This window comes from Ascaphus truei, unplaced genomic scaffold, assembly GCF_040206685.1.
Source record: "Ascaphus truei isolate aAscTru1 unplaced genomic scaffold, aAscTru1.hap1 HAP1_SCAFFOLD_1092, whole genome shotgun sequence".
NCBI lineage: Eukaryota > Metazoa > Chordata > Amphibia > Anura > Ascaphidae > Ascaphus > Ascaphus truei.
The window spans coordinates 85,270-110,000 of NW_027453958.1; the positions used below are offsets into that span (position 1 = coordinate 85,270).

Genomic DNA, 24,731 nt, shown 5'->3' on the forward strand with positions numbered 1-24,731 from the left:
CAAAGTGACCTAATGACCGGGACGTGTGTAATGGGTTAAAGGGTCAGTCCCACGTAGGGGCAAAGTGACCTAATGACAGGGACGTGTTTAATGGGTTAAAGGGTCAGTCCCACGTAGGGGCAAAGTGACCTAATGAAAGGGACGTGTTTAATGGGTTAAAGGGTCAGTCCCACGTAGGGGCAAAGTGACCTAATGACAGGGACGTGTGTAATGGGTTAAAGGGTCAGTCCCACGTGCAAAGTGACCTAATGACAGGGGCGTATTTAATGGGTTAAAGGGACAGTCCCACGTAGGGACAAAGTGACCTAATGACAGGGACGTGTTTAATGGGTTAAAGGGACAGTCCCACGTAGGGGCAAAGTGACAGACAGGGATGTGTTTAATGGGTTAAAGGGTCAGTCCCACGTAGGGGCAAAGTGACCTAATGACAGGGACGTGTTTAATGGGTTAAAGGGTCAGTCCCACGTAGGTGCAGAGTGACCTAATGACAGGGACGTGTTTAATGGGTTAAAGGGTCAGTCCCACGTAGGGGCAGAGTGACCTAATGACAGGGATGTGTGTAATGTACACACACACACACACACACACACATATAAAATCCTTCCATAGAACCCGTTGTGTCCCTGATACCCGCAGAACAGAACCAGTCCGGTTGTGTCAGGTTTTAAACTGGAGGTTATGAGATAAGTGAGCGAGACAACGAGTCCGTGTTTCATCTACAAACACAGCCGTCCTGTTCCTGCTCACACCCTGCATGGAGAAGGGGGGGGGGAGTGAGAGGGGGGGAGAGTGAGAGAGGGGGGGGGGAGAGTGAGAGAGGGGGGGGGGGAGAGTGAGAGAGGGGGGGGGAGAGTGAGAGAGGGGGGGGAGAGGGAGAGAGGGGGGGTGAGAGAGGGGGGGAGAGTGAGAGAGGGGGGGAGAGTGAGAGAGGGGGGGGAGAGTGAGAGAGGGGGGGAGAGTGAGAGAGGGGGGGGAGAGTGAGAGAGGGGGGGAGAGTGAGAGAGGGGGGGAGGAGAGTGAGAGAGGGGGGGGAGAGTGAGAGAGGGAGGGGTGAGAGAGGGAGGGGGGTGAGAGAGGGAGGGGGAGAGAGAGTGAGAGGGGGGGAGAGGGAGGAGGGAGAGTGAGAGAGGGAGGGGGAGAGAGAGTGAGAGGGGTGGAGAGGGAGGAGGGAGAGTGAGAGAGGGAGGGTGAGAGAGAGTGGGAAGGGGGTGAGAGATTGGGAGGTGGGGGGTGAGAGAGAGTGGGAGGGTTAGAGCAAGTGGGAGAGGAGGGGTGAGAGCGAGTTGGAGTGGTGAAATGGAGATGGAGAGGTACTGAGGGGGTTGGGAGGTAGTGGGGTGGAATGGGGAGAGTGTGTGAAGGCGGGGGAGAGAGTGGGGTGGGGGGGAGAGGGTCAGAATGGAAGGAGAGGGATAGGGGGCAAAGGAGTGGGGTGGGGGGAGAGGGTCAGAGTGGCAGGAGAGGGATTGGGGGGGAGAGAAATGGGGTGGGAGAGTCAGATGGTGGGGAGAGGGTGGGGGGTCAGATGGTGGGGAGAGGGGGGGGGGGAGTGAGGTGGAGGGAGGGGGGATTTGGATGTGAAAGGGGTGGAGAGGTGAGAGTGGGGTGGGTTGAGTGGGGTTGGGACGGAGTGGGGGGTGGAATGGGAAGAGGGTGTGGAGGAGGGGGTGGAGGGGAGAGGGTCAGAATGAGGGGAGTGGGATAGGGAGGGGGGCAAGAGAGTGGGGGGAGAAGGAATGGGATGGGAGAGGGTCGGGAGGCAAGTGGGGAAAGGGAGGGGTGGGAAGTGAGGTAGGGAGATGGAGTGCGAGGGGGGATGGAGAGAGTGTAGGAGGGGAGAGAGAGTGGGTGGGGAGGAGGGTGAGAGTGGGTTGGAGGAAGAGAGAGAGTGGGGGGAAGAGGATGAAAGCGAGAGAGAGTGGGGGGAGGAGGATGAGAGCGAGAGAGAGTGGGGGAAGAGGATGAGAGAGAGAGAGAGTGGGGGGGAAGAGGATGAGAGAGAGTGGGGGGAAGAGGATGAGAGAGAGTGGGGGAAGAGGATGAGAGCGAGAGAGAGGTGGGGGGGAAGAGGATGAGAGAGAGTGGGGGGGAAGAGGATAAGAGAGAGTGGGGGGGAAGAGGATGAGAGAGAGTGGGGGGAAGAGGAGGAGAGAGGGGAAGAGGAAGAAAGAGAGTGGGGGGGAAGAGGATAAGAGAGAGTGGGGGGGAAGAGGATGAGAGAGAGAGTGGGGGGAAGAGGAGGAGAGGGGAAGAGGATGAGAGAGAGTGGGGGGAAGAGGATGAGAGAGAGTGGGGGGAAAGAGGATGAGAGAGTGGGGGGGGGGAAAGAGGATGAGAGAGAGTGGGGGGGAAGAGGATGAGAGAGAGTGGGGGGGAAGAGGATGAGAGAGAGTGGGGGGGAAGAGGATGAGAGAGAGTGGGGGGGAAGAGGATGAGAGAGAGTGGGGGGGAAGAGGATGAGAGAGAGTGGGGGGGAAGAGGATGAGAGAGAGTGGGGGGGAAGAGGATGAGAGAGAGTGGGGGGGAAGAGGATGAGAGAGGGGTGGAGGGTCTCTATCACTGTGACAGAGATGTGGGGGGCGAGAGATGGGGGGGAGAGAGATAGTGAGTGTGTTTTTATAATGAGGGTTCGGGGGTCTCACCTCGTGCGTCCCTCTGGTGGGCGGGACGTAGGACGGAGCCAATGGGGGGAAACGGGGCACAGGGATTTCGTGAAAAGGATCTGCAAGGAATAAGAGAAATAGATGAGTGTGTGTCGTGTGTCATACGTGTGCGTGTGTTTGTGTGTGCATGTGTATGTTTCTATACCGTATGTATGTATATGTATATATATATGTGTATATGTATGTATATATATATATATATATATATATATATATATATTACAGCCAAGTGGGATTTATTTAACCTTCATTTTCCCCGTTCTTGAGCATTTTTCTCCAGGAAGACAAGGTTAAGATGTTGGGGTTTGCAAGCGAGGAAAAGAAGTGGCCGCTTTCTAGATCACCGGTAGACCTAGAATCCAGAACCCAGTTCTGAAGCTCCAGCCTCTATCTTAGAAGGACACAGGGACGGTGGTGGCCAATTTCTAGATCACTGGTAAGATCTAATCTGGAGTTCTGTGTCTAGGTTCTAGAGGTCACATCTGTAGAAAGATGTCGACAGGCTGTTGGGTGATGGTGTTGGGGTGAGTGATGGTGTTTGTACTTAGAAGGACACAGGGAAGGTGGTGGCCAATTTCTAGATCACTGGTAAAATCTAATCTGGAGTTCTGTGTCTAGATTCTAGAGGTCACATCTGTAGAAAGATGTCGACAGGCTGTTGGGTGATGGTGTTGGGGTGGGTGATGGTGTTTGTACTTAGAAGGACACAGGGAAGGTGGTGGCCAATTTCTAGATCACTGGTAAGATCTAATCTGGAGTTCTGTGTCTAGGTTCTAGAGGTCACATCTATAGAAAGATGTCGACAGGCTGTTGGGTGATGGTGTTGGGGTGGGTGATGGTGTTTGTACTTAGAAGGACACAGGGAAGGTGGTGGCCAATTTCTAGATCACTGGTAAGATCTAATCTGGAGTTCTGTGTCTAGGTTCTAGAGGCCACACCTCTATAAAGATGTCGACAGGATGTTGGGGTGTACAATTGGGGTATCCCAACAGGAACACAATGAAATCCCTTTCCAGATATCACTTTCTAGATCTCCTCTATAGTTCTATGTCCACTCCAGGTCTCATCTCCAGAAACACATAGTCGAGAGACTGGGCTATGGAAGCAGAAAGGGTGGCAATGGATACCTTCCAGATCAATTAGAATCCACAACTCTAGGTCATTGGTAAGGTGGTACCACCCTCTTCCTATCATGGGTGAGAAATAATCTGGAGTCTTGTGGTCGGTTCTAGAGGGCACATCTCTAGAAAGATGGGTGGGTGTTACAAGCTCAATGGAGGTCAGGTCTTATCAATAATATAGAATATTGGATCTTTATTCTGGAGGCTATGTCCAAGGAACACTGCAGAGAGGGGGATGTGTGAGTGAGGAGGGAGTGGGGGATGTAAGAGAGAAACGAGGGAGAGGAGGATGTGAGAGAGAGGAGGGAGTGGGTGATGTAAGAGAGAAACGAGGGAGAGGAGAATGTGAGAGAGAAAGGGGGGGTTGTGAGAGAGAAAAGAGGGAGAGGGGGGTGTGAGAGGGGGGATGTGAGAGAGAAAGGAGGGAGAATGGGATGTGAGAGAGAAAGGAGGGGGAGGGATGTGAGAGAAAAGAAGGAGATGAGGGTCTGAGAGCGAAAGGAGGGAGAAGGGGGGGGGGTTGTGTGAGTGAGAAAGGAGGGAGAGGGGATGTGTGAGAGAGAAAGGAGGGAGGGGGACGTGAGAGAGAAATGAGGGAGAGGGGAAGTGAGAGAGAAAGGAGGGAGAGGGGGTGTGAGAGAAAGGAGGGAGAGGGGAAGTGAGAGAGAAAGGAGGGAGAGGGGGTGTGAGAGAAAGGAGGGAGAGGGGAAGTGAGAGAGAAAGGAGGGAGAAGGGGTGTGAGAGAAAGGAGGGAGAGGGGGATGTGAGGGAGAGGGGGTGTGAGGGAGAGGGGGATGTGAGTGAGAGGGGGATATGAGAGAGAAAGGAGGGAGTGGTGGATGAGAGAAGGAGATGTGAGAGATAAGAAGGAGAGGGGGACATGAGAGAAAGGAAGGAGAGGGGGTATATGAGAGAAAAAGGAGTGAGAGGGGGTGTGAGAGAGAAAGGAGGGAGAGGGGGACGTGTGAGAGGAAGGAGGGAGATGGGGTGTGAGGGAGAGGGGGATGTGAGAGGAAGGAGGGAGAGGGGGATGTGTGAGAGGAATGAGGGAGAGGGGGGAGTGTGAGAGAAAGGTGGGAGAGGGGGATGTGTGAGAGAGAGGAGGGAGAGGGGGGATGTGTGAGAGAGAAAGGATGGAGAGGGGGGATGTGTGAGAGAGAAAGGAGGGAGAGGGGGATGTGAGAGAGAAAGGAGGGAGAGGGGGATGTGAGAGAGAAAGGAGGGAGAGGGGGATGTGTGAGAGAGAAAGGAGGGAGAGGGGGATATGAGAGAGAAATGAGGGAGTGTGATGTGAGAGAGAGAAAGGAGGGAGAGGGGGATGTGAGAGAGAAAGGAGGGAGAGGGGATGTGAGAGAGAAAGGAGGGAGAGGGGGGATGTGAGAGAGAAAGGAGGGAGAGGGGGATGTGAGAGAGAAAGGTGGGAGAGGGGGATGTGAGAGAGAAAGGTGGGAGAGGGGGATGTGAGAGAGAAAGGAGGGAGAGGGGGATATGAGAGAGAGATGAGGGAGAGTGTGATGTGAGAGAGATGAGGGAGAGTGTGATGTGAGAGAGAGATGAGGGAGAGGGGGATGTGAGAGAGAAAGGTTGAAGAGAGGGGGATGTGAGAGAGAAAGGAGGGAGAATGGGATGTGAGAGAGAAAGGAGGGGGAGGGATGTGAGAGAAAAGAAGGAGATGAGGGTCTGAGAGCGAAAGGAGGGAGAAGGGGGTGTTGTGTGAGTGAGAAAGGAGGGAGAGGGGATGTGTGAGAGAGAAAGGAGGGAGGGGACGTGAGAGAGAAATGAGGGAGAGGGGAAGTGAGAGAGAAAGGAGGGAGAGGGGGTGTGAGAGAAAGGAGGGAGAGGGGAAGTGAGAGAGAAAGGAGGGAGAAGGGGTGTGAGAGAGAAAGGAGGGAGAGGGGGACGTGTGAGAGGAAGGAGGGAGATGGGGTGTGAGGGAGAGGGGGATGTGAGAGGAAGGAGGGAGAGGGGGATGTGTGAGAGGAATGAGGGAGAGGGGGGAGTTTGAGAGAAAGGTGGGAGAGGGGGATGTGTGAGAGAGGAGGGAGAGGGGGGATGTGTGAGAGAGAGAGAGAGGATGGAGAGGGGGGATGTGTGAGAGAAAGGATGGAGAGGGGGATGTGAGAGAGAAAGGAGGGAGAGGGGGATGTGTGAGAGGAATGAGGGAGAGGGGGGAGTGTGAGAGAAAGGTGGGAGAGGGGGATGTGTGAGAGAGAGGAGGGAGAGGGGAGATGTGTGAGAGAGAAAGGATGGAGAGGGGGGATGTGTGAGAGAGAAAGGAGGGAGAGGGGGATGTGAGAGAGAAAGGAGGGAGAGGGGGATGTGAGAGAGAAAGGAGGGAGAGGGGGATGTGTGAGAGAGAAAGGAGGGAGAGGGGGATATGAGGGAGAGTGTGATGTGAGAGAGAGAAAGGAGGGAGAGGGGGGGGGTGAGAGAGAAAGGAGGTAGAGGGGGATGTGAGAGAGAAAGGAGGGAGAGGGGGAAGTGAGAGAGAAAGGAGGGAGAGGGGGATGTGAGAGAGAAAGGTGGGAGAGAGGGATGTGAGAGAGAAAGGTGGGAGAGAGGGATGTTAGAGAGAAAGGAGGGAGAGGGGGATATGAGAGAGAGATGAGGGAGAGTGTGATGTGAGAGAGAGATGAGGGAGAGGGGGATGTGAGAGAGAAAGGTGGGAGAGGGGGGATGTGAGAGAGAAAGGAGGGAGAATGGGATGTGAGAGAGAAAGGAGGGGGAGGGATGTGAGAGAAAAGAAGTAGATGAGGGTCTGAGAGCGAAAGGAGGGAGAAGGGGGGGGGGGTTGTGTGAGTGAGAAAGGAGGGAGAGGGGATGTGTGAGAGAGAAAGGAGGGAGGGGGGACGTGAGAGAGAAATGAAGGAGAGGGGAAGTGAGAGAGAAAGGAGGGAGAGGGGGTGTGAGAGAAAGGAGGGAGAGGGGAAGTGAGAGAGAAAGGAGGGAGAAGGGGTGTGAGAGAAAGGAGGGAGAGGGGATGTGAGGGAGAGGGGGTGTGAGGGAGAGGGGGATGTGAGTGAGAGGGGGATATGAGAGAGAAAGGAGGGAGAGGGGGTGAGAGAAAGGAGGGAGTGGTGGATGAGAGAAGGAGATGTGAGAGATAAGAAGGAGAGGGGGACATGAGAGAAAGGAAGGAGAGGGGGTATATGAGAGAAAAAGGAGTGAGAGGGGGTGTGAGAGAGAAAGGAGGGAGAGGGGGACGTGTGAGAGGAAGGAGGGAGATGGGGTGTGAGGGGGATGTGAGAGGAAGGAGGGAGAGGGGGATGTGTGAGAGGAATGAGGGAGAGGGGGGAGTGTGAGAGAAAGGTGGGAGAGGGGGATGTGTGAGAGAGGAGGGAGAGGGGGGATGTGTGAGAGAGAAAGGATGGAGAGGGGGGATGTGTGAGAGAGAAAGGAGGGAGAGGGGAATGTGAGAGAGAAAGGAGGGAGAGGGGGATGTGAGAGAGAAAGGAGAGAGAGGGGGATGTGAGAGAGAAAGGAGGGAGAGGGGGATATGAGAGAGAGATGAGGGAGAGTGTGATGTGAGAGAGAAAGGAGGGAGAGGGGGATGTGAGAGAGAAAGGAGGGAGAGGGGGGATGTGAGAGAGAAAGGAGGGAGAGGGGGGATGTGAGAGAGAAAGGAGGGAGAGGGGGATGTGAGAGAGAAAGGTGGGAGAGGGGGATGTGAGAGAGAAAGGTGGGAGAGGGGGATGTGAGAGAGAAAGGAGGGAGAGGGGGATATGAGAGAGAGATGAGGGAGAGTGTGATGTGAGAGAGAAAGGTGGGAGAGGGGGATATGAGAGAGAGATGAGGGAGAGTGTGATGTGAGAGAGAAAGGAGGGAGAGGGGGATATGAGAGAGAGATGAGGGAGAGGGGGATGTGAGAGAGAAAGGAGGGAGAGGGGGATGTGAGAGAGAAAGGTGGGAGAGGGGGATGTGAGAGAGAAAGGTGGGAGAGGGGATGTGAGAGAGAAAGGAGGGAGAGGGGGATATGAGAGAGAGATGAGGGAGAGTGTGATGTGAGAGAGAAAGGTGGGAGAGGGGGATGTGAGAGAGAAAGGTGGGAGAGGGGGATGTGAGAGAGAAAGGTGGGAGAGGGGGATGTGAGAGAGAAAGGAGGGAGAGGGGGATATGAGAGAGAGATGAGGGAGAGTGTGATGTGAGAGAGAAAGGAGGGAGAGGGGGATATGAGAGAGAGATGAGGGAGAGTGTGATGTGAGAGAGAAAGGAGGGAGAGGGGGATATGAGAGAGAGATGAGGGAGAGTGTGATGTGAGAGAGGGTATTTTAGCTTTTTTCCCAAAAGGAGTAGTGTGCGCATGAAAGAGTGCCCCAGCAGAGGTGGCAGAATCAAACTATCTATCCGGCCCTGAGCTTCCCACGCACCCCTCACCTGTCCAGCCCTGAGCTTCCCAGGCACCCCTCACCTGTCCGGCCCTGAGCTTCCCACGCACCCCTCACCTGTCCGGCCCTGAGCTTCCCAGGCACCCCTCACCTGTCCGGCCCTGAGCTTCCCACGCACCCCTCACCTGTCCGGCCCTGAGCTTCCCACGCACCCCTCACCTGTCCGGCCCTGAGCTTCCCACGCACCCCTCACCTGTCCGGCCCTGAGCTTCCCACGTACCCCTCACCTGTCCGGCCCTGAGCTTCCCACGCACGCCTCACCTGTCCGGCCCTGAGCTTCCCACGCACCCCTCACCTGTCCGGCCCTGAGCTTCCCACGCACCCCTCACCTGTCCGGCCCTGAGCTTCCCACGCACCCCTCACCTGTCCGGCCCTGAGCTTCCCACGCACCCCTCACCTGTCCGGCCCTGAGCTTCCCACGCACCCCTCACCTGTCCGGCCCTGAGCTTCCCACGCACCCCTCACCTGTCCGGCCCTGAGCTTCCCACGCACCCCTCACCTGTCCGGCCCTGAGCTTCCCACGCACCCCTCACCTGTCCGGCCCTGAGCTTCCCACGCACCCCTCACCTGTCCGGCCCTGAGCTTCCCACGCACCCCTCACCTATCCGGCCCTGAGCTTCCCACGCACCCCTCACCTGTCCGGCCCTGAGCTTCCCACGCACCCCTCACCTGTCCGGCCCTGAGCTTCCCACGCACCCCTCACCTGTCCGGCCCTGAGCTTCCCACGCACCCCTCACCTGTCCGGCCCTGAGCTTCCCACGCACGCCTCACCTGTCCGGCCCTGAGCTTCCCACGCACCCCTCACCTGTCCGGCCCTGAGCTTCCCACGCACCCCTCACCTGTCCGGCCCTGAGCTTCCCACGCACGCCTCACCTGTCCGGCCCTGAGCTTCCCACGCACCCCTCACCTGTCCGGCCCTGAGCTTCCCACGCACCCCTCACCTGTCCGGCCCTGAGCTTCCCACGCACCCCTCACCTGTCCGGCCCTGAGCTTCCCACGTACCCCTCACCTGTCCGGCCCTGAGCTTCCCACGCACCCCTCACCTGTCCGGCCCTGAGCTTCCCACGCACCCCTCACCTGTCCGGCCCTGAGCTTCCCACGCACCCCTCACCTGTCCGGCCCTGAGCTTCCCACGCACCCCTCACCTGTCCGGCCCTGAGCTTCCCACGCACCCCTCACCTGTCCGGCCCTGAGCTTCCCACGCACCCCTCACCTGTCCGGCCCTGAGCTTCCCACGCACCCCTCACCTGTCCGGCCCTGAGCTTCCCACGCACCCCTCACCTGTCCGGCCCTGAGCTTCCCACGCACCCCTCACCTGTCCGGCCCTGAGCTTCCCACGCACCCCTCACCTGTCCGGCCCTGAGCTTCCCACGCACCCCTCACCTGTCCGGCCCTGAGCTTCCCACGCACCCCTCACCTGTCCGGCCCTGAGCTTCCCACGCACCCCTCACCTGTCCGGCCCTGAGCTTCCCACGCACCCCTCACCTGTCCGGCCCTGAGCTTCCCACGCACCCCTCACCTGTCCGGCCCTGAGCTTCCCAGGCACCCCTCACCTGTCCGGCCCTGAGCTTCCCACGCACCCCTCACCTGTCCAGCGTCCTTAGCAGAGGTGGGAAAGGAAGGCCAGGTGTCACCTTGTACAGTATATAGAGGCACCCCCCTGGGACCGACCAATCCCCAGCTGCGCAGGAGTTGTCCCATAACTTGGGAGCGTGTGTGTCCCCCTGCAGCCGGCGCGGGGAGCGGTGTTTACACCACATTACTGAGCATTTATCTCCTGCTGACTGTAAATAATCCCAGGGACAGAAACACTCAGATAAAGTGATCCACTCAACGCTTCCTATATCATCATCATCATCAAACCTGCAGTGACACACACACACTATTACACACACACACACACACACACACACACACACACACACACACACACACACACACACACACACACACACACACACACACACACACACACACACTCAGATAAAGTGATCCGCTCAACGCTTCCTAAACCATCATCAACATCAAACCTGCAGTGACACACACACTATTACACACACACATATATACTATACACTAACACACACACACACACACACACACACACACACACACACACACACACACACACACACATACTATACACTATCACACACACACACACACACACACACACACACACACACACACACACACACACACACACACACACACACACACACACACACACACACACTCAGATAAAATGATCCACTCAAGCCTTCCTAAATCATCAACATCAACATACCTATACATATACATATAGGTGTTTATATCGGTGTCACCGGTGGGAGGGACAGACTCCATGGGATATAGGTGTTTATATCGGTGTCACCGGTGGGAGGGACAGACGTGGGATATAGGTGTTTATATCCGTGTCACCGTGTCACCGGTGGGAGGGGCAGACTCCGTGGGATATAGGTGTTTATATCGGTGTCACCGTGTCACCGGTGGGAGGGGCAGACTCCGTGGGATATAGGTGTTTATATCGGTGTCACCGTGTCACCGGTGGGAGGGGCAGACTCCATGGGACATAGGTGTTTATATCGGTGTCACCGTGTCACCGATGGGAGGGACAGACTCCATGGGATATAGGTGTTTATATCGGTGTCACCGTGTCACCGGTGGGAGGAACAGACTCCGTGGGATATAGGTGTTTATATCCGTGTCACCGTGTCACTGGTGGGAGGAACAGACTCCGTGGGATATAGGTGTTTATCTCGGTGTCACCGTGTCACCGGTGGAAGGGGAAGACTCCGTGGGATATAGGTGTTTATATCGGTGTCACCGTGTCACCGGTGGGAGGGACAGACTCCGTGGGATATAGGTGTTTATATCAGTGTCACCGTGTCACCGGTGGGAGGGACAGACTCCGTGGGATATAGGGTCTTTATATCGGTGTCACCGTATCACCGGTGGGAGGGACAGACTCCATGGGATATAGGTGTTTATATCGGTGTCACCGTGTCACCGGTGGGAGGGACAGACTCCGTGGGATATAGGTGTTTATATCAGTGTCACCGTGTCACCGGTGGGAGGAACAGACTCCGTGGGATATAGGTGTTTATATCCGTGTCACCGTGTCACTGGTGGGAGGAACAGACTCCGTGGGATATAGGTGTTTATCTCGGTGTCACCGTGTCACCGGTGGAAGGGGAAGACTCCGTGGGATATAGGTGTTTATATCGGTGTCACCGTGTCACCGGTGGGAGGGACAGACTCCGTGGGATATAGGTGTTTATATCCGTGTCACCGTGTCACCGGTGGGAGGGACAGACTCCGTGGGATATAGGGTCTTTATATCGGTGTCACCGTATCACCGGTGGGAGGGGCAGACTCCGTGAGATATAGGGTCTTTATATCGATGTCACCGTGTCACCGGTGGGAGGGACAGACTCCGTGAGATATAGGGTCTTTATATCGATGTCACCGTGTCACCGGTGGGAGGGACAGACTCCGTGAGATATAGGGTCTTTATATCGGTGTCACCGTATCACCGGTGGGAGGGGCAGACTCCGTGAGATATAGGGTCTTTATATCGGTGTCACCGTGTCACCGGTGGGAGGGACAGACTCTGTGGGATATAGGTGTTTATATCGGTGTCACCGTGTCACCGGTGGGAGGGACAGACTCCGTGGGACAGTAGGGAGATGGGTTGTAGGTTGTTTCATTGTCACCATGAGGTAAAAGTGACCTAACACTTGGGGACACACTGTCACCTTTTCAGTGGAAGTTTGGGCTCCACAAACCAAGGTGTCATTGTGTCACTGTGTCACTGTGTCATTGTGTCCCACAATAACAACTTCCCTGTCAGAGCAACACAACTATGCTTCTCACGTGTGTTTCACAAGACAACACGGGACTGTGTTTGTTTACACTGATTGAATTGAAGTGACATTGGGTGTGTGTCTGCTCTCTCCTCCAGCAGGGGACGCCTGTGTCACTGTCACCCTGCGGGGGGAGGGACAGACTCATAGCTCCCTTCTATCTGTGTCACTGTGTCACCCTTCGGGGGGAGGGACAGACTCATTGCTCCCTTCTGTCTGTGTCACTGTGTCACCCTGCGGAGGGAGGGACAGGCTCATAGCTCCCTTCTGTCTGTTTCACTGTGTCACCCTGCGGGGGGAGGGACAGGCTCATAGCTCCCTTCTGTCTGTGTCACTTTGTCACCTTGCGGGGGAGGGACAGACTCATAGCTCCCTTCTGTCTGTGTCACTGTGTCACCCTGCGGGGGGAGGGACAGACTCATAGCTCCCTTCTGTCTGTATCACTGTGTCACCCTGCGGGGGGAGGGACAGACTCATAGCTCCCTTCTGTCTGTGTCACTGTGTCACCCTGCGGGGGGAGGGACAGACTCATAGCTCCCTTCTGTCTGTGTCACTGTGTCACCCTGCGGGGGGAGGGACAGTCTCATAGCTCCCTTCTGTCTGTGTCACTGTGTCACCCTGCAGGGGGAGGGACAGTCTCATAGCTCCCTTCTGTCTGTGTCACTGTGTCACCCTGCGGGGGGAGGGACAGTCTCATAGCTCCCTTCTGTCTGTGTCACTGTGTCACCCTGCGGGGGGAGGGACAGACACATAGCTCCCTTCTGTCTGTGTCACTGTGTCACCCTGCGGGGGGAGGGACAGTCTCATAGCTCCCTTCTGCCTGTGTCACTGTGTCACCCTGCGGGGGGAGGGACAGGCTCATAGCTCCCTTCTGTCTGTGTCACTGTGTCACCCTGCGGGGGGAGGGGGAGGCTTTGTGTTTGCTGTGTGTGAATACGTGTCACAGCGCGTCTGTCACTTACCGTCATCGGCGTCCAAGTCTTGTCGGGGCTCCTTGTACCGTTCAACGTCTATCTCCCCCTCCAGATCTCTTTCATATTCCAGCTATGGGGCAAAGAGCAGGTTTCGGCAGGGGAGAGGGTGTGTGTTACTATTAGTGTGGATGGGTGTTACTATTAGTGTGGGTGGGTGTGTTACTATTAGTGTGGGTGGGTGTGTGTTTCTATTAGTGTGGGTGGGTGTGTTACTATTAATGTGGATGGGTGTTACTATTAGTGCGGGTGTGTGTTACTATTAGTGTGGGTGGGTGTGTTACTATTAGTGTGGGTGGGTGTGTTACTATTAATGTGGATGGGTGTTACTATTAGTGTGGATGGGTGTTACTATTAGTGTGGATGGGTGTTACTATTAGTGTGGATGGGTGTTACTATTAGTGTGGGTGGGTGTGTTACTATTAGTGTGGATGGGTGTTACTATTAGTGTGGATGGGTGTTACTATTAGTGTGGATGGGTGTTACTATTAGTGTGGATGGGTGTTACTATTAGTGTGGATGGGTGTTACTATTAGTGCGGGAGTGTGTTACTATTAGTGGGTGTATGTTACTATTAGTGTGGGTGGGTGTGTTACTATTAGTGTGGGTGGGTGTGTTACTATTAGTGTGGGTGGGTGTTACTATTAGTGCAGGTGTGTTACTATTAGTGGGTGTATGTTACTATTAGTGCGGGTGTGTGTTACTATTAGTGCGGGTGTGTTACTATTAGTGTGGGTGGGTGTGCTACTATTAGTGCGGGTTGGTGCTACTATTTGTGCGGGTGGTGTTACTATTAGTGCGGGGGTGTTACTGTTAGTGGGTGGATGTTACTATTAGTGCGGGTGGATGTTACTATTAGTGCGGGTGTGTGTTACTATTAGTGTGGGTGTGTTACTATTAGTGCAGGTGTGTTACTATTATTGCGGGGGTGTTACTGTTAGTGGGTGGGTGTTACTATTAGTGCGGGTGGATGTTACTATTAGTGCGGGTGTGTTACTATTAGTGCGGTGGTGTTACTGTTAGTGGGTTTGTGTTACTATTAGTGCGGGTGGATGTTACTATTAGTGCGGGTGTGTGTTACTATTAGTGCGGGTGTGTGTGTTACTATTAGTGCGGGTTTGTGTTACTATTAGTGTGGGTGGGTGTTACTATTAGTGTGGGTGGGTGTGTTAATATTAGTGGGTGTATGTTACTATTAGTGCGGGTTGGTGCTACTATTTGTGTGGGTGGTGTTACTATTAGTGCGGGGGTGTTACTGTTAGTGGGTGTGTGTTACTATTAGTGTGGGGGTGTTACTATTATTGCGGGTGGATGTTACTATTAGTGCGGGTGTGTGTTACTATTAGTGCGGGTGTGTGTTACTATTAGTGTGGGTGGATGTTACTATTAATGCAGGTGTGTATTGTTATTAGTGCGGGTGTGTGTTACTATTATTGCGGGTGGATGTTATTATTAGTGCGGGTGTGTGTTATTATTAGTGCAGGTGTGTTACTATTAGTGTGGGGTGTTACTGTTAGTGGGTGTGTGTTACTATTAGTGCGGGTGTGTGTTACTATTATTGCGGGTGTGTGTTACTATTAGTGCGGGTGTGTGTTACTATTAGTGCGGGGGTGTTACTGTTAGTGGGTGTGTGTTACTATTAGTGCGGGTGGATGTTACTATTAGTGCGGGTGTGTGTTATTATTAGTGCAGGTGTGTTACTATTAGTGCGGGGTGTTACTGTTAGTGGGTGTGTGTTACTATTAGTGCGGGTGTGTGTTACTATTATTGCGGGTGTGTGTTACTATTAGTGCGGGTGTGTGTTACTATTAGTGCGGGGGTGTTACTGTTAGTGGGTGGGTGTTACTATTAGTGCGGGTGGATGTTACTATTAGTGCGGGTGTGTGTTACTATTAGTGCGGGTGTGTGTTACTGTTAGTGCGGGTGTGTGTTACTATTAGTGCGGGTGGATGTTACTATTAGTGCGGGTGTGTGTTACTATTAGTGCGGGGGTGTTACTGTTAGTGGGTGTGTGTTACTATTAGTGCGGGTGTGTGTTACTGTTACTGCGGGTGTGTGTTACTATTAGTGCGGGTGGATGTTACTATTAGTGCGGGTGTGTGTTACTATTACTGGGGGGGTGTTACTGTTAGTGGGTGTGTGTTACTATTAGTGCGGGTGGATGTTACTATTAGTGCGGGTGTGTTACTATTAGTGCGGGTGGGTGTTACTGTTAGTGTGGGTGTGTGTTACTATTAGTGCGGGTGGATGTTACTATTAGTGCGGGTGTGTGTTACTATTAGTGCGGGTGTGTGTTACTATTAGTGCGGGTGTGTGTTACTGTTACTGCGGGTGTGTGTTACTATTAGTGCGGGTGGATGTTACTATTAGTGCGGGTGTGTGTTACTATTACTGGGGGGGTGTTACTGTTAGTGGGTGTGTGTTACTATTAGTGCGGGTGGATGTTACTATTAGTGCGGGTGTGTTACTATTAGTGCGGGTGGGTGTTACTGTTAGTGTGGGTGTGTGTTACTATTAGTGCGGGTGGATGTTACTATTAGTGCGGGTGTGTGTTACTATTAGTGCGGGTGTGTGTTACTATTAGTGCGGGTGTGTGTGTTACTATTAGTGCGGGTGTGTGTTACTATTAGTGTGGGTGGGTGTTACTATTAGTGTGGGTGGGTGTGTTACTATTAGTGGGTGTATGTTACTATTAGTGCGGGTTGGTGCTACTATTTGTGTGGGTGGTGTTACTATTAGTGCAGGGGTGTTACTGTTAGTGGGTGGGTGTTACTATTAGTGCGGGGGTGTTACTATTAGTGCGGGTGTGTGTTACTATTATTGTGGGTGGATGTTACTATTAGTGTGGGTGTGTGTTACTATTAGTGCGGGTGTGTGTTACTATTAGTGCGGGTGTGTGTTACTATTAGTGTGGGTGGATGTTACTATTAATGCAGGTGTGTATTATTATTAGTGCGGGTGTGTGTTACTATTATTGCGGGTGGATGTTACTATTAGTGCGGGTGTGTGTTACTATTAGTGCGGGTGTGTGTTACTATTAGTGTGGGTGGATGTTACTATTAATGCGGGTGTGTGTTACTATTAGTGCGGGTGTGTGTTATTATTAGTGCAGGTGTGTTACTATTAGTGCGGGGGTGTTACTGTTAGTGGGTGTGTGTTACTATTAGTGCGGGTGGATGTTACTATTAGTGTGGGTATGTATTATTATTAGTGCAGGTGTGTTACTATTAGTGCGGGGGTGTTACTGTTAGTGTGGGTGGATGTTACTATTAATGCAGGTGTGTATTATTATTAGTGCGGGTGTGTGTTACTATTATTGCGGGTGGATGTTACTATTAGTGCGGGTGTGTGTTACTATTAGTGCGGGTGTGTGTTACTATTAGTGTGGGTGGATGTTACTATTAATGCGGGTGTGTGTTACTATTAGTGCGGGTGTGTGTTATTATTAGTGCAGGTGTGTTACTATTAGTGCGGGGGTGTTACTGTTAGTGGGTGTGTGTTACTATTAGTGCGGGTGGATGTTACTATTAGTGTGGGTATGTATTATTATTAGTGCAGGTGTGTTACTATTAGTGCGGGGGTGTTACTGTTAGTGTGGGTGGATGTTACTATTAATGCAGGTGTGTATTATTATTAGTGCGGGTGTGTGTTACTATTATTGCGGGTGGATGTTACTATTAGTGCGGGTGTGTGTTACTATTAGTGCGGGTGTGTGTTACTATTAGTGTGGGTGGATGTTACTATTAATGCGGGTGTGTGTTACTATTAGTGCGGGTGTGTGTTATTATTAGTGCAGGTGTGTTACTATTAGTGCGGGGTGTTACTGTTAGTGGGTGGGTGTTACTATTAGTGCGGGTGTGTGTTACTATTAGTGTGGGGGTGTTACTGTTAGTGGGTGTGTGTTACTATTAGTGCGGGTGGATGTTACTATTAGTGCGGGTGTGTGTTACTATTAGTGCGGGTGTGTGTTACTGTTAGTGCGGGTGTGTGTGTTACTATTAGTGCAGGTGTGTTACTATTAGTGCAGGTGTGTTACTATTATTGCGGGGGTGTTACTGTTAGTGGGTGTGTGTTACTATTAGTGCGGGTGGATGTTACTATTAGTGCGGGTGTGTGTTACTATTAGTGCGGGGGTGTTACTGTTAGTGGGTGTGTGTTACTATTAGTGCGGGTGGATGTTACTATTAGTGCGGGTGTATGTTACTGTTAGTGCGGGTGTGTGTTACTATTAGTTCGGGTGTGTGTTACTATTAGTGCGGGTGTGTGTTACTATTAGTGCGGGTGTGTGTTACTATTAGTGCAGGTGGGTGTTACTATTAGTGCGGGTGGCTGTTACTGTTAGTGTGAGGGGCGTGTTACGGTTGGTGTGGGTTGGTGTTACTATTAGTGTGGGTGGGTGTTACTATTAGTGTGAGGGGCATGTTATGGTTGGTGTGGGTGTGTGTGTGTTACTATTAGTGCGGGTGGGTGTTACTATTAGTGCGGGTGTGTGTTACTATTAGTGTGGGTGGGTGTTACTATTAGTGCGGGTGGGTGTTAGTGTGAGGGGCGTGTTACGGTTGGTGTGGATGTGTGTTACTATTAGTGCTATTAGTGTGAGGGGCGTGTTACGGTTGGTGTGGGTGTGTGTTAGGGTTAAGGTTGTAGTTATAGGTCTAGATATAGTAACTTTATGAATACTCCGGCACCACCTATAATTAGCCCTTTTACCAACTCGGTATTTTAAAATATTTTCTTTAAAAACTCCCACTTTTTTAACATAGATTTTTAGGGGAACAAAGTTGATCAAAATCTCTTTTTTTCCCCCCACGAATCCTTTTCTAGTTTTTGAGCTTAAAACACAATTTAAAAAAATAATAAGCCCCCCCCCCCACCCACCAGGTGAGAAGCGGGGGTCTCCGGAAATAAACCGCGGTCACTTCCTCCATCACGCTAGCCAATGGGAAGCCGCCAGGCATATGACATCTTGTCTTCCCAATGGAGCGGCTACGCGGGGGTGTGTATCCCCGGAACTGAAATCACTGCGGTTCATCTCTGAAGACCCCCTGCTCCCCCCCACCAAGTGTCCCCCCCACATCACAGGTAATGCTCCCCCCTCCCTTTTTACTGCCATCTTTTTCTTGAATGACGAGTAACCGGCGACCTCAGGGGGGGGGGGTTCGGGACGGGTTGTGCGTCGTTACGCACCTGTCTTTTAGACGTCATGGCGATCCCGGCGAGGCGTGTTCATAACACGTAAACTCGGACCTGTGTGGGGTCAAAATGTCACAAGGTCAGAGAGCTCGAGTGGGGGGAGCGCTCGACCAACCCACTTGTCCAGGAGGACGTACCTTCTGGTAACCCAACTTCGGAGTGCCTCTTTGCCGTAAACCTTCACCAATCTTCAGTGTTCGTACAACGTTTTGGTAACCCAACTTGTAAGTGCCTTTTTGCAGTAAAATGGCACCGGTCCCATATAGGTTATTAAGCTATAGGGCCTTAGTCCCATGAAACGTCCCCTATCCTATAATGTTGTTAGGGTGATGTTAGTATAGGTTACCCTATTACCATCCCGAGTGCCTTATTGCTTAACATGTCTCCTATATATCTCCACAGATTATATTACCTTACAGTTGACTGAATCCTGAGTAATTTATTGTGATACAAATGCACGTGTTGTGTGGTCTACATCACTATTGCCAGTGGTCGACAAATCACCAAAAAATCTACTCGACAAACAAAAAAATCTACTCGCCACCTAGTACCATACGTGTTCTGGTTGGGCCAATAGGAGCTCGCCACGATGTTAAATCCACTCGCCCGGGGCGTGCAAATGTATAGCTTTGTTGAACACTGACTATAGGTATGTGTGCCTTATTGCAGATACACTACACGTGCTGTATTGTCTATATCACTATAGGTATGTGTGCCTTATTGCAGATACACTACACATGCTGTATGGTCTATATTACTATAGGTATGTGTGCCTTATTGCAGATACACTACACATGTGCTGCGTGGTCTATATCACTATAGGTATGTGTGCCTTATTGCAGATACACTACATGTGCTGTGTGGTCTATATCACTATAGGTATGTGTGCCTTATTGCAGATACACTACACGTGCTGTGTGATCTATATCACTATATGTATGTGTGCCTTATTGCAGATACACTACACGTGCTGTGTGGTCTATATCACTATAGGTATGTGTGCCTTATTGCAGATACACTACACATGTGCTGTGTGGTCTATATCACTATAGGTATGTGTACCTTATTGCAGATACACTACACATGTGCTGTGTGGTCTATATCACTATAGGTATGTGTGCCTTATTGCAGATACACTACACATGCTGTGTGGTCTATATCACTATAGGTATGTGTGCCTTATTGCAGATACACTACACATGTGCTGTGTGGTCTATATCACTATAGGTATGTGTGCCTTATTGCAGATACACTACACATGTGCTGTGTGGTCTATATCACTATAGGTATGTGTGCCTTATTGCAGATACACTACACGTGCTGTGTGGTCTATATCACTATAGGTATGTGTGCCTTATTGCAGATACACTACACATGTGCTGTGTGGTCTATATCACAATAGGTATGTGTGCCTTATTGCAGATACACTACACGTGCTGTGTGGTCTATATCACTATAGGTATGTGTGCCTTACTGCAGATACACTACACATGTGCTGTGTGGTCTATATCACTATAGGTATGTGTGCCTTATTGCAGATACACTACACATGCTGTGTGGTCTATATCACTATAGGTATGTGTGCCTAATTGCAGATACACTACACATGTGCTGTGTGGTCTATATCACTATATGTATGTGTGCCTTATTGCAGATACACTACACATGTGCTGTGTGGTCTATATCACTATAGGTATGTGTGCCTTATTGCAGACACACTACACGTGCTGTGTAGTCTCTATTACTATAGGTATGTGTGCCTTATTGCAGATACACTACATGTGCTGTGTGGTCTATATCACTATAGGTATGTGTGCCTTATTGCAGATACACTACGCGTGCTGTGTGGTCTATATCACTATAGGTATGTGTGCCTTATTGCAGATACACTACACATGGGCTGTGTGGTATATATCACTATAGGTATGTGTGTCTTATTGCAGATACACTACACGTGCTGTGTGGTCTATATCACTATAGGTATGTGTGCCTTATTGCAGATACACTACACGTGCTGTGTGGTCTATATCATTATAGGTATGTGTGCCTTATTGCAGATACACTACACATGTGCTGTGTGGTCTATATCACTATATGTATGTGTGCCTTATTGCAGATACACTACACATGTGCTGTGTGGTCTATATCACTATAGGTATGTGTGCCTTATTGCAGACACACTACACGTGCTGTGTAGTCTCTATTACTATAGGTATGTGTGCCTTATTGCAGATACACTACACCTGCTGTGTGATCTATATCACTATATGTATGTGTGCCTTATTGCAGATACACTACACGTGCTGTGTGATCTATATCACTATAGGTATGTGTGCCTTATTGCAGATACACTACACGTGCTGTGTGGTCTATATCACTATAGGTATGTGTGCCTTATTGCAGATACACTACACATGTGCTGTGTGGTCTATATCACTATAGGTATGTGTGCCTTATTGCAGATACACTACACATGTGCTGTGTGGTCTATATCACTATAGGTATGTGTGCCTTATTGCAGACACACTACACGTGCTGTGTAGTCTCTATTACTATAGGTATGTGTGCCTTATTGCAGATACACTACACGTGCTGTGTGGTCTATATCACTATAGGTATGTGTGCCTTATTGCAGATACACTACACATGTGCTGTGTGGTCTATATCACTATAGGTATTTGTGCCTTATTGCAGATACACTACACATGTGCTGTGTGGTCTATATCACTATAGGTATGTGTGCCCTATTGCAGATACACTACACGTGCTGTGTGGTCTATATCACTATAGGTATGTGTGCCTTATTGCAGATACACTACACATGTGCTGTGTGGTCTATATCACTATAGGTATGTGTGCCTTACTGCAGATACACTACACATGTGGTGTGTGGTTATATCACTATAGGTATGTGTGCCTTATTGCAGATACACTACACGTGCTGTGTGGTCTATATCACTATAGGTATGTGTGCCTTATTGCAGATACACTACACGTGCTGTGTGATCTATATCACTATATGTATGTGTGCCTTATTGCAGATACACTACACATGTGCTGTGTGGTCTATATCACTATAGGTATGTGTGCCTTATTGCAGATACACTACACATGTGCTGTGTGGTCTATATCACTATAGGTATGTGTGCCTTATTGCAGATACACTACACATGTGCTGTGTGGTCTATATCACTATAGGTATGTGTGCCTTATTGCAGATACACTACACGTGCTGTGTGGTCTATATCACTATAGGTATGTGTGCCTTATTGCAGATACACTACACATGTGCTGTGTGGTCTATATCACTATAGGTATGTGTGCCTTATTGCAGATACACTACACATGTGCTGTGTGGTCTATATCACTATAGGTATGTGTGCCTTATTGCAGATACACTACACGTGCTGTGTGGTCTATATCACTATAGGTATGTGTGCCTTATTGCAGATACACTACACATGTGCTGTGTGGTCTATATCACTATAGGTATGTGTGCCTTACTGCAGATACACTACACATGTGCTGTGTGGTCTATATCACTATAGGTATGTGTGCCTTATTGCACATACACTACATGTGCTGTGTGGTCTATATCACTATAGGTATGTGTGCCTTATTGCAGATACACTACACGTGCTGTGTGGTCTATATCACTATAGGTATGTGTGCCTTATTGCAGATACACTACACATGTGCTGTGTGGTCTATATCACTATAGGTATGTGTGCCTTATTGCAGACACACTACACGTGCTGTGTAGTCTATATCACTATAGGTATGTGTGCCTTATTGCAGATACACTACACGTGCTGTGTGGTCTATATCACTATAGTTATGTGTGCCTTATTGCAGATACACTACACCTGCTGTGTGATCTATATCACTATATGTATGTGTGCCTTATTGCAGATACACTACACATGTGCTGTGTGGTCTATATCACTATAGGTATGTGTGCCTTATTGCAGATACACTACACATGTGCTGTGTGGTCTATATCACTATAGGTATGTGTGCCTTATTGCAGATACACTACACATGTGCTGTGTGGTCTATATCACTATAGGTATGTGTGCCTTATTGCAGATACACTACACGTGCTGTATGTTATATGTTACTGTAAGGATGAGTCATATAAAACATTTGCCCCCCCCCCCCGGCCCCTCACACTCACATACACAGCACATTGATCGGCCGCGCCATCCCAAACCTCCCTCTGCCCTGTCTGATAAGACACGACGCAGTTTCAGGGAACTCCCTGCTACGTGAAACAGTAAGATAATACCTCGTCAGCAAGATACCAGCCCCATTTCAAATACTGCCGCCCGGCTTTGAAAATGGACGTGCTGCAATGTAGATCAGTGCTGAGTATGACAGCGTGCAGTACAGATTAACCCCAGAGGGGTCAGACACATAGTGACAGGATTATTTAATGGGTTAAAGGGTCAGTCCCACGTAGGGGCAAAGTGACCTAATGACAGGGACGTGTTTAATGGGTTAATGGGTCAGTCCCACGTAGGGGCAAAGTGACCTAATGAGAGGGGCGTGTGTAATGGGTTAAAGTGTCAGTCCCACGTAGGGGCAAAGTGACATAATGACAGGGACGTGTTTAATGGGTTAAAGGGACAGTGCCACATAGGAGCAAAGTGACCTAATGACAGGGACGTGTTTAATGGGTTAAAGGGTCAGTCCCACGTAGGGGCAAAGTGACCTAATGACAGGGACGTGTTTAATGGGTTAAAGTGTCAGTCCCACGTAGGGGCAAAGTGACCTAATGACAGGGACGTGTTTAATGGGTTAAAGGGTCAGTCCCACGTAGGGGCAAAGTGACCTAATGACAGGGACGTGTTTAATGGGTTAAAGGGTCAGTTCCACGTAGGGGCAAAGTGACCTAATGACAGGGACGTGTGTAATGGGTTAAAGGGACAGTCCCACGTAGGGGCAAAGTGACCTAATGACAGGGACGTGTTTAATGGGTTAAAGGGACAGTCCCACGTAGGGGCAAAGTGACCTAATGACAGGGACGTGTGTAATGGGATAAAGGGTCAGTCCCACGTAGGGGCAAAGTGACCTAATGACAGTGACGTGTTTAATGGGTTAAAGGGTCAGCCCCACGTAGGGGCAAAGTGACCTAATGACAGGGACGTCTTCCTGAGATAGGACTGTGTCACCCTCTTGTAGTTTTGGTGCCATACCTTCCCGTCAGCAAGTGTCAGAAGAAGCTAGCCTGGTATTCAAAGAGCTTCCACCCCAGTAAGGCGACACAGAGTTGTGTTATCTGTGATCTTGACTTAACCTCTAGACAGCCAAGGAGTTACGCAGCCTTAACCCTCAAGCCCTTATTCTATAAAAGGGTGGAAGTCTCCAGGGGGCGTCCCATATGATCGTGCCAAACTCAACTGGCGCTTTCACACTTTATAGAATAAATACCTTATTACAAAAGCACCCCCCTCCTCCTCCTCACCAAAATGTCTGCCCCTCAAAGCAACATTATAAATTGGTTGTCTTCCTGTTCCAGTAATCTACAGCACCAAACCCCTACAGAAACATTAAAGCGGCACCCCTTATAATGAAGGCTCTTGGTCCTAATAGCATCTGACCCACTTACAGGACCTGTAGACCATCCCCCAACCTTAAGAGTTGTCCGTGAACAAAATCAACGCATTCGGCATGATGATCTTACAAGAAGGAGTTATGGGAGGCGTATAGAGATACTCCACACCATTGTACAATGTAGCATGGGTATTAGTGGGGTAAATGCACCTACCCACAACCTTACAATGCTTTTATAAAGCAGCAACTACCCTATTCCTAGTAGACTTGCTATCCTACTGAGGTTGTAGTAAGGATATATTGATGACGTACATGGAGAGATGTTCTTACACTCCCATACAACTTTCTTATTTAAAACCCTTCCACTTCCACCGTTCTCTTAAAGAAATGGGATATGTTGTAGGAAACCCCCTCTCCCATTTTTATTAGCATAATAATACCAACAACAGAAGTGATACACTCGGGGGAAAAAATTGACAATCTAGTGTAGCTTGTCAACAACTACAATTATTTTGTTTTTCAGTGTGTGCTACGAAAAACAAGGACACCGCCTCTTCAAAAGATCAAATAAATAGAAACATGTTCTCATGTAACATTAAATCAAACAATTAAAATAACACATGTTTTGAGGGGGGTCAGTGTTCGATTTGTATCCATATGTTACACAAAGTATTTCAAGTGTTGTGAAGTCCCTTTTTCTTGACTGGATCACATTGGTCCTAATTTGGAGTTCCTCTAGTAGCATAATGCACTCGGTCAGAAGAACAAAGAGTCCATTAATGGCCAGACAAGGTGGGTCTGATCTGCCTTCACGTTCTATGTTTCAAATTTGGGAAGACCTACAGAATGCACAAATCCATCCATCAATCCAAGACGTTGCGTCATTCCTCTAATGCAAGGTCAGAACACTTAGTGTTGAAACATGATGGAGTTGGTTGGACTTCCAAATTGATGGACACATCGTTGAACTTCTAAG

General features: G+C 50.4%; 1 protein-coding gene across 3 annotated transcripts in view; it reads right to left on the reverse strand.

Annotated features, from left to right (window-relative positions):
• SLC4A1 (solute carrier family 4 member 1 (Diego blood group)) overlaps positions 1–24,731 on the reverse strand; it is a 58,694-nt gene that overhangs the window by 33,193 nt on the left and 770 nt on the right. The window contains exons 2-4 of one of the 3 annotated variants that reach the window (XM_075581167.1): positions 18,194–18,253; positions 12,998–13,079; positions 2,643–2,722 (exon numbers count right to left, since the gene is read on the reverse strand). In XM_075581167.1, the coding sequence (XP_075437282.1) occupies positions 2,643–2,722; positions 12,998–13,079; positions 18,194–18,211 (180 nt within the window). In that variant the 5' untranslated portion in view covers positions 18,212–18,253. Of the gene's footprint in view, positions 1–2,642; positions 2,723–9,756; positions 9,780–12,997; positions 13,080–18,193; positions 18,254–24,731 lie in introns of those variants that run through there. The other 2 variants (XM_075581169.1, XM_075581168.1) reach the window with 2 other exon arrangements.